At 50.9% G+C, this 14587-nt stretch overlaps 1 protein-coding gene across 10 annotated transcripts in view; it reads left to right on the top strand.

The window, feature by feature from the left end:
• Positions 1 to 14587, top strand: part of HRH2 (histamine receptor H2) — a 72381-nt gene that overhangs the window by 13703 nt on the left and 44091 nt on the right. For 7 of the 10 annotated variants that reach the window (XR_012029747.1, XR_012029748.1, XM_072824092.1 and 4 more), the window contains exon 2: positions 7373 to 8961. Coding sequence is in view for 8 of the 10 variants with exons in the window: in XM_072824092.1 (XP_072680193.1) it covers positions 7886 to 8961 (1076 nt within the window). In the remaining 2 variants the exon portion in view is untranslated. Of the gene's footprint in view, positions 1 to 3716; positions 3934 to 7372; positions 8962 to 10410; positions 11447 to 14587 lie in introns of those variants that run through there. The other 3 variants (XM_072824090.1, XM_072824091.1, XM_072824085.1) reach the window with 3 other exon arrangements.

Here is a 14587-nt window from a genome sequence, read left to right as displayed (position 1 = left end):
CTCCCAAACCTGTGCAGTGAGTGTGAAGAGAGTATGGTGCCTGCAGGCAATGAACTTGGAGTGGAGGATTTCTTAGCCGGGGCCCCTGGACTTAGCAGACTGAGTACCAGCCCTGGCCTGGAGCCCTGACTATCCACATGGCTGGTCCTGCTCCTCGGCATGATGTGATCACCCCGCTGCCATCCCCATGTGTTGTTCCCTCTGCCAGGCACACTCTGCCCCTTCCCTTCTCCACCTGTCAAACTATGTGGCTGTTAGGTTCTGAATCGGTGATATATCCCCAAAGCAAAAAGGTTCAAAAGGTCCCAAAGGGGCATATAGTAAAAGAAGTCTCATGGGGTGCTTGGGTGGCACAGTTGGTTGAAGGTGTGACCCTTGGTTAGGCTCAGGTCCTGATCTCAGGGTCCTGAGATCAAGCACCATGTTGGGCTCTGCACTCAGGGCAGAGTGTGCTTGAGATTCTCTCTCCCTCTCCCTCTGCTCCTCCCACTTGTGCTCTCCCTCCCCACCGTCTCAAATAAATAAATGAATGAATCTTAAAAGCAAAACAAAAAAGAAGTCTTTCTCCCACCTGTGGCTCAACCCCCAAGTCCCCAGAGGGAACCACCCACCTTACCCTTCTGGCAAGTACCCTTCCTCAGTCAGTCACGTGTGGATGTGTGTGCGATGTGACAGGAGGCAGGAAGGGGCCCACTGCCCTGCTGTCCTGCTGTCTGTTCCAGGAGGTGGGGGTGTGGACACACATTCCCCCTATTCCTATCCTCCTCGGCACATGTTTGGAGACCATCCCACATCAGCCCAGACAACCTACTCAGTCTTTTTGATAGCTTCATTGCTTTGTGTCCTCTGCACTTCTACACCATTTCCAGCTTTTGCTAACACAGTTAGTGCTGTGGGGAGTCACAGCACAAAATCCTAGAAACGCAACTGCTAGGTCAGGAGTCTGAGTGTTCTTAACATTAATAGGGTTTTCCAGGCTCAGTAAAGTGCGGGCGCACACAGAGCTGTCACCTGCCACTAGCCACAGAGTCCAACCTCATTCCTCTGAGTTCCCACAGCCCCTCATCATTCCCACTACGGCCCCTGTTACCGGTTGCTTGGCTGTGTCTGAACTGTGGGGGCTGGGACCTGCCATGTCCACTTTGTTTCTCTCCTCTGCCCCCGCCCCAAAGCTTGCATCAGGCTCCTGGGCGATGGTAAGAAGGAGCCCCAGAGCTCCTAGCGCCTAACAGGCAGTCAGCATTTCTTAAGTGGAGCTGCACCTTGCCTGGCATCTGTAAGTGGGAAGAAAAGACTCTCTGGAAAGACCAAGGTCATTTCAGTTCCAACGGACCTTCTGAGCCTTGGTCACATTTGCTCAGCACCCTACGTGAGTATGGCCACTCTGGAGCTTGCAAAGGCTTGTCTTCCCTCTTAAGAAATGAAAGTTGCCCCTTGGATATAACTCCTGCTTCTCTGGCCTCTTTGGGACTCCTGACAGGGGTGGAATTCCTGAGAGTCTGTTGCTGGGGCCACTTTCTAATGCTTGCAACACCAGATACCAGTAATTGGACATTTGAAATGGCCAATTATAGGGGGGAGGTTCTAAGAAATGAGGGCTCATAAAGACAAGAAACTGCCTTTTCAGGAACCAGTGACTTCTGTCTCATGGCCTATGGTGATTACTGGGGGTGGTCAGCAGGGCTCAGCCTGGGCCCACCTCCACTGCCACACCCCACCTCCTGGAACAGACAGCAGGACAGCAGGGCAGTGGGCCCCTTCCTGCCTCCTGTCACATCGCCCTTTGCTCACACCCCTCCCTCTACCCTTGAAGCTTCTCATGGCTCTGGGGTTAAATCCACCATCTCCCACCTGGAGGTTTTGTGCGATAGATAGATAGATAGATAGATAGATAGATAGATAGATAGATAGATATTCAGACATATATATATATATATATATATATACACATATATATATCAATATGACTATTAAATGAGCAATTCTACAGTGAGTTGCTTAATTTTTGTCTCCCCCACTCTACCAGAAGCTTCTATATGTGTCTGTCACCTCATTGCTGTATTCCAAGAGCCCAGTACAGCGTCTGCACCTGGAAGACACTCAATCAATATATGGAGTGTTCATATGTGCTATTTCCTGGCTGTAGAGCTTTACACAATAATACAGATGACATTTGGTGAGAATCTACCATGTGCCAAGGCAGCGAGTGTTTTACAGACACTTACTCTGCATTTTCACATCCACCGAGTGAGGGAGGGCATATTACTTTACAAATTTTATAACTGAGGAAACTAAGGTTCAGAGAGGTTGCAGTACAGTGCCCAAGGTCACAAAGCTTCAAATGACAGCACTGGAATCAGAACCCAAATCTGTCCAGAGTCCTTGCTTTTCAGCCCCTGGGGCTCCCCTTCACTTCTCTGTGTGCCAATTTTTGCAGAATAAGGACCAAATCACCTATTTCACAGGATTGCCTCCTGGTCCACCCAGAAGGTACCTAGCATACAGAGGTTATCTGATGAATACCGTTTTCTTCTCCAGTGTACATTATTGTTTGGAAAATCAGATCTATCTGTCAGGCCGGATGTGAAACCCAATCAGACAAGCCTTAACTGATCCCCCCAAATTGCTGGCTGTTTGCACAATGCCAGCTCCCCGAGGGGCTGTGCCTGGAGCTGCGGTACTTAAACCTTAAAAGGGGAACTTCACTTCACTTCCAGTAAAAAGGGAAAAGAAAGTGCTGGACTCTGATAAAATTTGAAAGGGAAAAGACCTGAGCCCCTAGCCTAGCGGCTTTTCTGGATGGCCTCATCCCTCTTTTTAGCGAACAGAACCTATCACCAGTGGCATTTCTTCTGGGATTTTGTCTGTGAGGAACACTGAGAGGGAGGTTGAGGCACAAGGCAGACCTGGGTTTGCCTCTGGGCTACATCTGTGCTGGTGGGGCGACCCTCGAGCCTCAAGCCTCTGTGTTCTCTTACTTTGTGCTACGTGGGAGGAACGAGGTGGGAAATGATGTTCTGGACCCCAGCCAACACAATTCAGTTCCTGGGGAGACACATTCTGATAATGAATCAGCAAGGACCCCCTGCCCCGAGGAGGAGAGTTTTCCTGGGGCACTGAGATTCCCGAATTCTACCCACTGCTCCCCAGAAAGCCCAAGCCTGTGCCAGAGGTGGCTTGGAGCAAGTACCTCTGGAAGCCTTCCGGGCTGTGTGAGCAGAGGAGGCCAGGTCTTACGGGAGAATGAGGGCTCACCAGGCAATAGAAAGGGGGGACGGGCACTCCAGGCAGGGGGGGAACCGCTTATGCAAAGGCAAGGAGTCAGAATGGACCTGGCACTTTCAAAACCAGAGGAATTCAGTGTCACCAGAGCTGTGTTTCTCAAAAGTGCTGTCCTAGGACACAAAAACGTGCAGGGCAGGCAGGAGCTGAGAGGAAAGAGAGAAGACAGAACCTGGCACGAAGAGCCTGGAATGTCAGGTCAAGGATCTAAACTTAGAGACCAACCAAAGCTAGTAATGGAAAGTGGTCAGACCTCCCCGCGGCACAGAGCCCAACACGGCAGGTTTAAAACACATCCCAGAGTGCAGTGAGTGCACTTCTCACGCTGGGCTGGGGCAGCTCTTGAGGGCTAATTGGGTAGTGTGGCCTCACAATGAGGCCTCTGCCCTTTGTTATGGCTGCATTTGCTAGGTGATAACCACAGGGAAAGGTCAGAAGCCTCCCCCGGAGGCGGTGAGGAGTACTGCAACCCTGAGCAAATTCTCCAGAAGGTGCCTTTTGAAAGGCTATTATAAGACAAAGATGAGAAGGGGAAGCAGCTGTGACATCTGTGCTCAGCCTCTGAGATGGGTAGAGGGAGTGACTGGAGGCTGTCTTAATGAATTTCACGTGATTTTCACACACAACACACAGAATGAGATGGACAGTTGGGTAAGATTTCGTGTATATTGTATTGTGGGTTTTTTTTTTTTTCAACTTTTTGCTTGTGAAAATTTTCACCATAAAATGCCGGGGCAAATAGGCCCATTTGCACATATCTGTTCAGATACTAACCAGACCCATTGAATCCCAAGGTGAGTACCCATATATTTCCAAGGTGGGGAAATCACACACACACACACACACACACACACACACACATGTGCACACACACACTGACACGCTCACTTGCACTCCACGTACCCTGTACTTTTCTTGTTATATCGATAACAGAAAATATTGGATGGGTAGATGGATGGATGGGTGGGAGGACGGGGGTTGAAGAGAGAAGGACAAGATCCAGGCCCTGTGGGGAGGGCAAACACAGAGCCATATTAACACTACAAGGCAGCAGGTGCCAACAGTATAACTTGGTACAAAGTACAGGGGAGAATTCTTCTGCCTCCAGGCATTCAGGAAGGCTCCAGGGAAATGGAGATGTTTGAGCAGGGCCATGAGAGAAGAGTAGTCAAGTGAATACAGGGAAGAACAAGGCTCCAGGTGAGGGAGACAACAAAGGCAGGAGTGAGAAGGTGTGATACATTTGGAGAAAGGCTGGGTTGCCTGAATGGCAAAGTTAGGAGACAACTACAGGGGTGTTTGGTGGGATCTAGCTGGAAGGATGGGTTGAAGTCTGATCTAAGCACAGACACTAAGGTAGGCTGAAGGAGTGTGAGCTGAGTTTGAATCCAGGCGCTCTGGCTACTTACTCGCCTGTGACATCATCTGGCCTCTCTGAGCCTCACTCTGTCAGCATTAAGTGGAGTAATGATTTCCTTCACACTTGGGTTATTGTGAGGATGAAATGACATTTCATTTAATATGCGATCTCACCATGCCCAGGGCAATCCTACAGTAACGTTGTGCCATGATCTCTTAAGCCATCCCCTGCTGGACACTGTGGAGGTTTCCTGCTTTTTGCTGCTTGCAAACCTGCTGGCACAGACATCCTTCATACATTTAGCCCAATAAGAGGCTGTATTGCCATGACGTAGGTTCTCAAAAGAATGAGTGAGGTCTAAGTGACCCAGAGGGGTGTTGTCCTTGTACAATAAAGGAATTAGGGGAACAAAGTTGCATGCAGAGCTTGTGTGCCCGTGTACACATAGAATCACAGAGAAAGAATGGAAGGCCCCCATCACACCAAACCATCAGCAGCAGTCACCTTCCGGGCATGAGGGCCTGGATGTGTGATAGCCCAAATCATTGGCCTTCTCTGTATACCTCAGGATACTGGTTTACTGCAATAAGCATGTCATTGCTTTGGAAGTTTGAAAAGGAAAGTTCAAGAAAGTGTTTTTTCTCTTAAATGTGATGAGAAACAGTGACAATGATCTTATGGTGTCATGGCCTCTAGGGTAGTCACTCTGCCCACAAGATAAAGGATGGATTAAGCTCCATTTTGGAAGTTTCTGCCTTCACAAAAGGTCACCGGAAACCCTGGGACCTGGGCTGTACAATAGAAATACAACAGAAGTGATTCTTCTTTGAAACTCCATGAAAAAAGGAACCGCTGCTGCTCTGTTCATCATTGTACCCCCAGCACCTAGAACAGCATTTGACACCTTGTGAGTTCTGAAAGAAATACTTGCTGGAAAGAACAGAGGGAAGGGAGAGAAGGAAAGAAGAAGGGAGGGGAGGATGAATTTCGAATTATGTGACAGGCTGCTTCGTTCAGATTTGAAAACCTCAAACATTAACTAAAACATCAGTCCCAGGCCAAAATACCTACACCTGGCTGTTAAGAAACTCAGAAAAAAATGTTATCAGAAATAGGGATGCTCAAAAAAGATAGCCTTGCTGCTGTCTCCTCCACAGTTAATTAGATGTTCCAGTGAGAGCCATGCTGCTTGCGTTATTTATGTAATGAAAAGATCTTCTAAAAATAATACCCAGAGGCCCAGCTCACAAGGCCTGGTGGCTGAACCAGCTGGAGCTGCAGCAGGTGACCAGGAGCCGTGATCCCTGCACCAACACAGTGGTTACGATTAAATGATCCTTCTCATATTCAGGTTGCAAAACCACTCCAGGCCAGAGCCTAGGAGAGGCTTCATTTGTGTCACATGGCAATTAGCTTGCTTCTGAAAGGGGTTCCTCTGTCATTCTGGTTTCTGCACACTCCCAGATCCCAGTAGACGGCCTGCTAGCTGCTCTCTGGAAAACCAGAATCAGCTTGTGTGAAAGGGAATCTCCAGGGCCTTCACTTGTTTTTCATTAATTGGAATCATAGCATATCACCAGTAGGAGAGGATCTTTGGGATTTAACCAAGAAGTATTATGTGTGCAGCCTTTCTGTTGAAGTGGGGTTTGTGCTGGGAGAGGTGGAAGGAAGGTAGGAAGAATGGGAGGGAGGGAGGGTAGGAGGAAGGAGCTGGAAGCCACCAAAATACTTGTGATAAGAGCATAAATAGGATAAATTCTGGCCAGCCACCCTGTGGGCTGCTATGCAGCCACTGGGGAGACTGAGTGAGTTCTGTGCTGGCTGATGGATCACATGTGTTGCTGCTAAATAAGAAAAGTAAGACTGAGAGAGATGTTTGGAGCAGATGTGGGCAGGGGGTGCCATTGGCAAACTATGACAACAGACTAAATCTGGCCCTCTGCCTGGTTTTGTGCAGCCCGTGAGCTAAGAATGGCTTTTGCATTTTTAAACGGTTTGGAAATAGTTTTAAAGAGTTGGAAAAAATCAAAAGAAGATTTTGTGACACGTGAAAACTCTGTGAAATTCAAATTTTGGTGTCCATAGTAAAGTCTTACAGGAGCACAGACATGCTCATTCATTTGCACATTGTCCGTGTAGGTGCTTTCATGCTACACTGACAGAGTTTGGGTAATTCCAGCAGAGACCTTGGGGGAATGCAAAGCAGAAAATATTTATTACCTGGCTCTCTCCTGAGAAAGTTTGTCAGCTCCTGCTCTACAGTACGATGATATTTTGTAAAACCAGCAGTGTCAGACACTGTTCTCAGTGCCTTATCAGGGCAAATTCATTACGTTTCCTTATTTATTCACTCATTTGACTATCCATCAGATGCTTAATGCCTACCTGTGGGTTCAGGTGCCGGGAAGCAGCAGTGAACAAGTAGATGCAGCCCCTCTTCTTGTGTTTAGAGTCTGTGTCCATATCTTTCTTTTTCCAGTATAAATCGTCCTACTCCTCCAACCATATCTTACAGAGTGACACAGTGGTCCAGCCCCTTGCATCCTGCCTCCCTTCCTCCTCCCACTGTGCATCCTGATTGTTCAGTCCCTCCTAAGGACAGGTTTCCAGATTGACCCTATGCCTCCTGGTGTCTCATAGGGAGGTTAAAGTCTAGAAAGATTCATCTTGAATTGGGCATGCTCTTGGTCTGATTTCAAAGTATTCAACACTTGACGCTTGCATTTTCAGCTCCTGTTCACCAGTGGTCCTAAGAGGCAGAGGCAGAGGCAGAGGCAGCAGTCCTTGACCCCGGTCACATGGGTAGGAGCATCCACCAGCTATGGAGAAGGGTGCGGCCACATCTCCACATGATCCCTCCCGCATAAAACCAAAGCCACCTCCAGACACATGCTCCAGTGCCTCAGTCTATATGCAAAACCTGGAGAGGAGAGACCTACTCCAGTCCCTGGAGGAAGCTGGCTCTGTAGGGGGTGATTTGAGGACTGGAATTTGAACCAGGAACTTTCTCCTTTTGCTCTTCTTCATTCATACTCATGCCCAATATACCTCCTAGGAGACTGCTTTATTTATTTCTAGAAAAACAGTCGTCGGGCAGTTATTGTAACCTCCCCACGTCTGGACATTTTCTTTTGGCTCCATTAGGAGCCTAGAGCCCAGCGGTTGACATCATTGACACACTGGGGAGCTGGATGAGAAGTAGCCAGGGGCTGTGGGCAGAGGCCAGAGCCGTAGGATCCCAGGATGATATCTAACGGCACAGGCTCTTCCTTTTGTCTGGACTCTCCTCCATGCAGGATCACTGTCAGCGTGGTCCTCACTGTCCTCATCCTCATCACCATCGCCGGCAATGTGGTGGTCTGCCTGGCTGTGGGCCTGAACCGCCGGCTCCGCAGTCTGACTAACTGCTTCATTGTGTCGTTGGCTATCACCGATCTGCTCCTCGGCCTCCTGGTGCTGCCCTTCTCGGCCTTCTACCAGCTATCCTGCAGGTGGAGCTTCGGCAAAGTCTTCTGCAATATCTATACCAGCTTGGATGTGATGCTGTGCACGGCCTCCATCCTCAACCTCTTCATGATCAGCCTTGACCGGTACTGCGCTGTCACTGACCCCCTGCGCTACCCTGTGCTTATCACCCCAGTCCGGGTCGCCGTCTCTCTTGTCTTAATTTGGGTCATCTCCATCACCCTGTCCTTCCTGTCTATTCATCTGGGGTGGAACAGCAGGAATGAGACCAGCAGTTTCAATCACACCATTCCCAAGTGCAAAGTCCAGGTCAACTTGGTGTATGGCTTGGTGGATGGGCTGGTCACCTTCTACCTGCCGCTGCTGGTCATGTGCATCACCTACTACCGCATCTTCAAGATTGCCCGGGACCAGGCCAAGAGGATCCATCACATGGGCTCCTGGAAGGCAGCTACCATTGGGGAGCACAAAGCCACAGTGACACTGGCTGCAGTGATGGGAGCCTTCATCATATGCTGGTTCCCCTACTTTACTGTGTTTGTTTACCGTGGGCTGAAAGGGGATGATGCCATCAATGAGGCTTTTGAAGCTGTCGTTCTGTGGCTGGGCTATGCCAACTCGGCCCTGAACCCTATCCTGTATGCCACACTGAACAGAGACTTCCGCACGGCATACCAGCAGCTCTTCCGCTGCAGGCCGGCCAGCCACAATGCCCAGGAAACTTCTCTGAGGTCGAACAGCTCTCAGCTGGCCAGGAATCAAAGCCGAGAACCCATGCGGCAGGAAGAGAAGCCCCTGAAGCTCCAGGTGTGGAGTGGGACAGAGGTCACAGCCCCTCGAGGAGCCACAGACAGGTAATTGCCCTGACCATTTGTGTACCAGACAAGCACCTGGGGAGGGGGGGGTGTCCCACTAGTGACCACCATTAAGGGGATGGCTGTTCCCCAGGAGCTAGTTGAACATTCTGTGCTGGGAAGTTTTCATGAGCACTTTGCAAACCTCATGTTGTTCCATCCTCCCAATGGCCTCCTGAGGTAGAACTTTCTACTTCCATTTTTAAAGGATCACGTTAAATCTCAGAGAACTTGACCAGGGCCACACAGCTGGGATCTGGCCAGAGGTCCTTGACACCACAATTTGTGGGTCCTTTTATCTGGCTACATTGTCCTTACAATCAGGAGTCCTAAGTTTGAAGTTTGAGTCCCAACTCTGCCACTTGGTTAGTCATCTGAAGTGTTCACCCAAGCTCTGCAGGATAGCTTTCAAATGGCCATGCACTGATGCTGCCACCTGGGGGTAACCGCAAACCCAGCTCAGTCCGTGTTCACTGAGCACCCATGATGCACCAACTCTTGTGCTAGGGGTGCTCAAGTCAGATGAGAAAGAGGGCTGGCCAAGTTGGGAAGGCTGAGCCTTGAAGGTCAGGTTAGGGGCTTAGAACCTGCACCGTTGGTTTTAAGGGAAGATGGAAGGATTAGAAGCAAGGGTGGGGGGAAACCTAGGCAGCTCTGCTTTGGAAAGAGAGCTCTAGCTCCCTGAAAGATGTGGGCCAGAGGATGAATGAGATGGGGCCATCAGTGAAGGGGACGTGCTACATGCTACTAGCCCATGAGAGAGGTGAAGAGAAGAGAACAAAATCTCGGAGGCTACTAAACAACATAGGCTTGGAGAGCACCGGATATTTGGCATACAGGAGATGCAAGAGAGAGGATACCCCAGGATTCTACCCCCAAGAGGTATCCAGGCTGAAAAGATAAACAGGATTGAAATGAGTTGTAGATAAATGCACTGGTGGCAAAGCCAATGCAGGGTATTACAGGAAGCCCCGCCAAAGATCTGAGTGCTGAGTGGCCCTGGGGAAGCTCCCCCACTGTGTGGAGAGGACGTTTATAGGTCTGTGGGTGCTCTAGCCATGAGGAGAGGTAAATGAGAGGACGCTGGTACAACGCCTGGCATGTGAAGTACTCCACAAATGGTGCTTTCCTTACTCTTCCCGCAGACCATGTCTTTATCTCCCAGAATGCTGGTCTGTGGGACTGACCCACCCACCCACCCATCCATCCATCTGTCCATCCGTCTGTCTGTCCATCCGCGTATTCATTTGCAGACATTTATCCACTTCCCACCACATGCTGGGCACTGTGCTGAGTGCCAGGGGTGCAGAAATGACATTTGAGACATTTGTTCTGATGCACAGGCATGGAAAGTCAACTGCACAGCCCCGTTCTCAGCTCTGTCCTCACTCACTCTGTAGTTTGAGCAGGTACCTGTCCCTTTTGGGCTTCTGTTTGCTCCTCTCATAGGGTGTGGGGTCTGTCCTCATGCAGCCTGCCTGGCTCACCTCCCGGAGTTGCCTGATGCACATGTGAGCCAAGAGATGTGAACAGACTCTACAACCGCAATGGGATACTTGCCTCCTCTCAATAATTGAGCATCAGTCTTGAAAACAGCTTGGATGGATGCCGCAGACCCACACCCTCTGGGTTCTGGTCCCTGTGGAGCGTGGTGGGAGTCAAACTGGCCCTGAGCCTTATGTCCCCTCTGGTCCTTGCAGCAGCCAGGTGTGGACTGTGCTGCCATAGACTTGGGTCCCGGGCCCTCCATACCTCTATTGCCAGCCTTCTGGAACAAGCCTCATTGCTCCTGCATTCAGCCTCCCAACCTTGAGACTCTCTCTCTCAAATCCATCCTCCAAACCACTCACCAATGTCTCTCCAAAGTGTAGATCTGGAGCCTTCCACATCTGGCCCTGATGGGTAAGGACCCCTCTGACCACATCCTTCCCTCATTCAGGAAGCAGCCTTGGGCTCAAAGCTAAGTTAGATCACAAAGCAAAGACCAAAGCCCAGGGAGCAGACCCTGTAGAAGGCCGTTGACATTATTCCATCTAGTCATGCATGCTACTTTCCACTGCTCTTACCTGTGTGACCCCCTGGTGAACAGGCTGCCTTCAGCCCCGATCCTTAGAGAACTGATTTCAATAAGCACTTAGCAGCAACAGCTGACACTTATCGAGCACCACTAGGTGCCAGTTGTACACGTTTGCCATTCTTTCTACATATAATCATTCTGTGGGCAAGCTGTCCCCACCCCTGTGCTGCGTGCTCAGGATGCAAAGGGAAATGAAGCAAGCCCCCCACCCCAAGCATCAGTCTTGCCACCTGTGATCACTCATGGTCTAGTTGAAGAAGTAGATGGGCAGCAGTTCGGTGTGGCACACGCCATTGATTGAAACCCAGTGTGCTGGGCGCCCAGAGGAGTGGTGCGTGGCCCAGGGAGCCCATCCCAGGGAGCAAACCTCCAAGCTGAGCCTTAAATGCAGACATTAAAGACCTTATATTCATTCAGGGTGGTACTGGACCCTTTGGACTTGTGGCCTCATGTCACTTTCCCCGCAACCCTGTGAAGTCGGTGCTTATTTCATCTCCATTTCACAGATGGGAACACAAGGCTCAGGAAAGTTAAGTAAATTGCTCAAGTGACACAGGCTAGTGAGTCCACCAAAACCGCAAGAGAAATAGCAACTACAGGAGCAGCAGCCCCCATTATCAGCTGTCCTCTGGGTCCTGGGTACACTGCAGAGTATGATTGCCCACCTTCTCTTCCGATCTTCACAGCCACCCTGGGAGGGGGGCTGTGAGGCCAAGGCCAGCTGAGAGGCTGTGCCTGCCTGGGCTGCACATAGCAGCCACGGAGCCAAGGTCTTCAGAGCACACATTCTGTGTGGCCGTGGCTACACTCCATCCTCCAGGCTCCAGAGACAGTGGGCAGAGGGGTTTGGCAGAGGAGGATGGCGAACCAGTTGGAGGGCTTCACACCATGGTGGGGGCCTGGGCATGTAGGAAGCCATGAACCGCCAGAGGTTGATTTTTACACTGAGACCGCCAGGGAATCCAGGGCCTCATGTGGCCCTCCATAGGGTTGACTCCCAGCTTCCCTGATGACCGATAGTATGTCCTTTCTGTTCTCCATATGGGGACAAAAATCAGCATTGACCTGACCAAAGGCCCTTATCACTGACAAGGAGGTGGAGGTGTCACCCTGAGTGCACAGTTCTGCGGGGACTAACCGGGCCTGCCCTTGGGGCAGGGTGGGGCCCAGTCAGCCCAGGAGGCCAGCTAAGGGGAGACTCCAGGAGAGAGTGGCCCAGCCAGGCTGGCTGGTCCTCCCCTCTGTCTGCCTTTTCCTGCCTCCAAAGGTTGCCCTCACCCCGCCCCTTGCCACCCCTCCCTTGGGTGCTCTCCGGCCCTGCTCAGTGACTTCCACTGCACCTTCTGTGTATCGGTGGTCATTCGTGGGCTGCTGTAACAGATGACCACACACTTGCAGGCCAAAAACGACGCAGATTAATTCTCTTATAATTTGGGAGGTCAGGAATCTGAGGTCGAGGTATTGGCAGGGCTGGTTGCTCCTGGATGCTGCGGTGGAGAATCTGTTAGCATGCCTTTTCCATTTCCCAGGGACTGCCTGCTCCCCTTGGCTCATGACCCCTCTCATACCTTGTTTCTCTCAATTCCTTTGTCACAACTTCTCCATCTGTAGCCAAATTTCCTGCCTCTCTCTAATAAGGGCTCTTGTGACTATATTGAGGAGCCACCAGGATAATCCAGGATAGTCTCCCCAACCCACATTCCTTAATTTACTCATATCTGCTAAGTCCTCTTTTGCCACATAAGGTAATGTGCTCAGGTTCCAGCAATGAGGATGTGGACATCTCTGGGGACCGTGTTCAGCTACCACAAGTCCCGGCTCCTCACCTTCACATTAGAAGCCCTGTTCTCCTCCTGATCTGTTTCACACCAACATCTCCCAGCCCACGCCCACCTTCCACCCATTCCTGTCACTGCCAAAACAAACCACTCAGAGCCCAGGACCCCCAGGCACTCAGCTAGGATTTGCTATAAATGCCAGCCCTGCTTGGGGCATAGCAGTGAGCGAATCAGAGGCCCTCCTCCCCGAGGGGTGTTATTCTAGGGCAGTGGTTCTCAAAGCCTGGGCCCCCAGCCAGCCGCAGGCTTCCAGAAGCAAAGTAGCCAGCATCGGGCCACATAGCTTCCAATGTGGCAAAGTGAGGACTCCAGCCCGAGCCTGTCTGACCCCAAAGCTGGGGTTCCTTCTACAGTCAAATACTGCCTGGACTTGAATTTAGCCCAGACTCAGTACTAGTCCCATGGATACCAGATGAGGGAACCTAAGATCACTGGGAAGCCAGTGGCCTGAGGCCCAGCTCAAACTCAGGAAGGGCTGGGGATACTTCCAGTACTTTGGACCCCTGCCTGGGGCTCTGGGGTCCTTTTCCCACACACTCGCTTGCTCTGGGTAATCTCTCAGGGCAGGGAGATAATATTCATAAGCACCTGGAGTATCAGCAATCTCTGCTGGGCGTGGCACTTCCTCATTCCTGCAGAGCGCCTGGAGGCAGGAGCCAGACATCAGGAAGACGTGCAAAGGGAGGCAAGGTGCCCCCACCCCTCCAGCCACCTTTCCCCTCTGAGGTCTCGTGTCAGCTGTCCACCTGACTTCTCCTATCTGCAGCCAGAGAGCGGGTTTCCAAATGGAAATGTGTCTCTCCTCCCAGTGCTCTTGGGATCAAATACAAAGTTCTTATCCTGACCTCCCAGGCCTTGTACTCAGTGCACCCTTGCCTCAGCCCAGACTTATTCCTCATGATGCATTCTGTGTGTTTCAGGTCTGCACCCCCAGGCGGTTAGCTCCCCAGGGGCAGACCTGATCTGTGTTGTTCACTGCTGTATCTCCAGTAGGGTAGGCACAGTAATATTGTCGAATGAATGAGTGAGTGAATAGCAAGTTTTAGTTCCCCAAGAGCTCTAAGAAGTCAGTAATCCTGCCTCCACTTCAGAGATCAGAAAACCAAGACTCAGTGAGGGAAGTTCCAGGAACTAGCAGGAGCTCAGAAATTTCTGGTTCCCTTTTCTAATTTGGACGTCACAATGGTCCTCCCTAAAAGAGTGGTGTCAGGACGGGCCTCACCGCAAAATCCAACCACAGGCTCTGAATCAATTTTGGAGAGAGAAGAGGCCCCGAACAGTAACCCAGGCCCTCCCCCTGGTGTGGCACACAGGAGCCCAGAGAGGTGAGGTGACTTGGGTCAAGGACACAGAAAGTGAGCTTCCGAATGGGGTGAGAGTCCACAAGCTGATGCCACCCACGATGTCTCACCCACGGCATGTCATGGTTTGGCCAGAGGTTGGGGGCACAGGGGCATGTAGGGCTGACTTCATCTACTGCAGGAGTGGAAAAGCTCCATGAGCCTGCACAGACTTCCTAGGAAGGAGTGTTGCTCAGACAGGAAGTTTCCCATAGCTTAGTCTGCTACGAGCCCAAATCTGTTTACCTCTAATCATCTGGGTTCTAAAGTAGTCTAACCTGTTAGCACACTGATTCCAGTATCTCTTAACAGCCTTTATGGTGCTCTTTGCAGAGGTGCCCAGAGTAGCTCACCCTCAACGAAGGGCCCTG

This window comes from Canis lupus, chromosome 4 (genome assembly GCF_048164855.1).
Source record: "Canis lupus baileyi chromosome 4, mCanLup2.hap1, whole genome shotgun sequence".
Lineage (NCBI taxonomy): Eukaryota > Metazoa > Chordata > Mammalia > Carnivora > Canidae > Canis > Canis lupus.
This window is presented reverse-complemented; position numbering and strand designations above follow the sequence as displayed.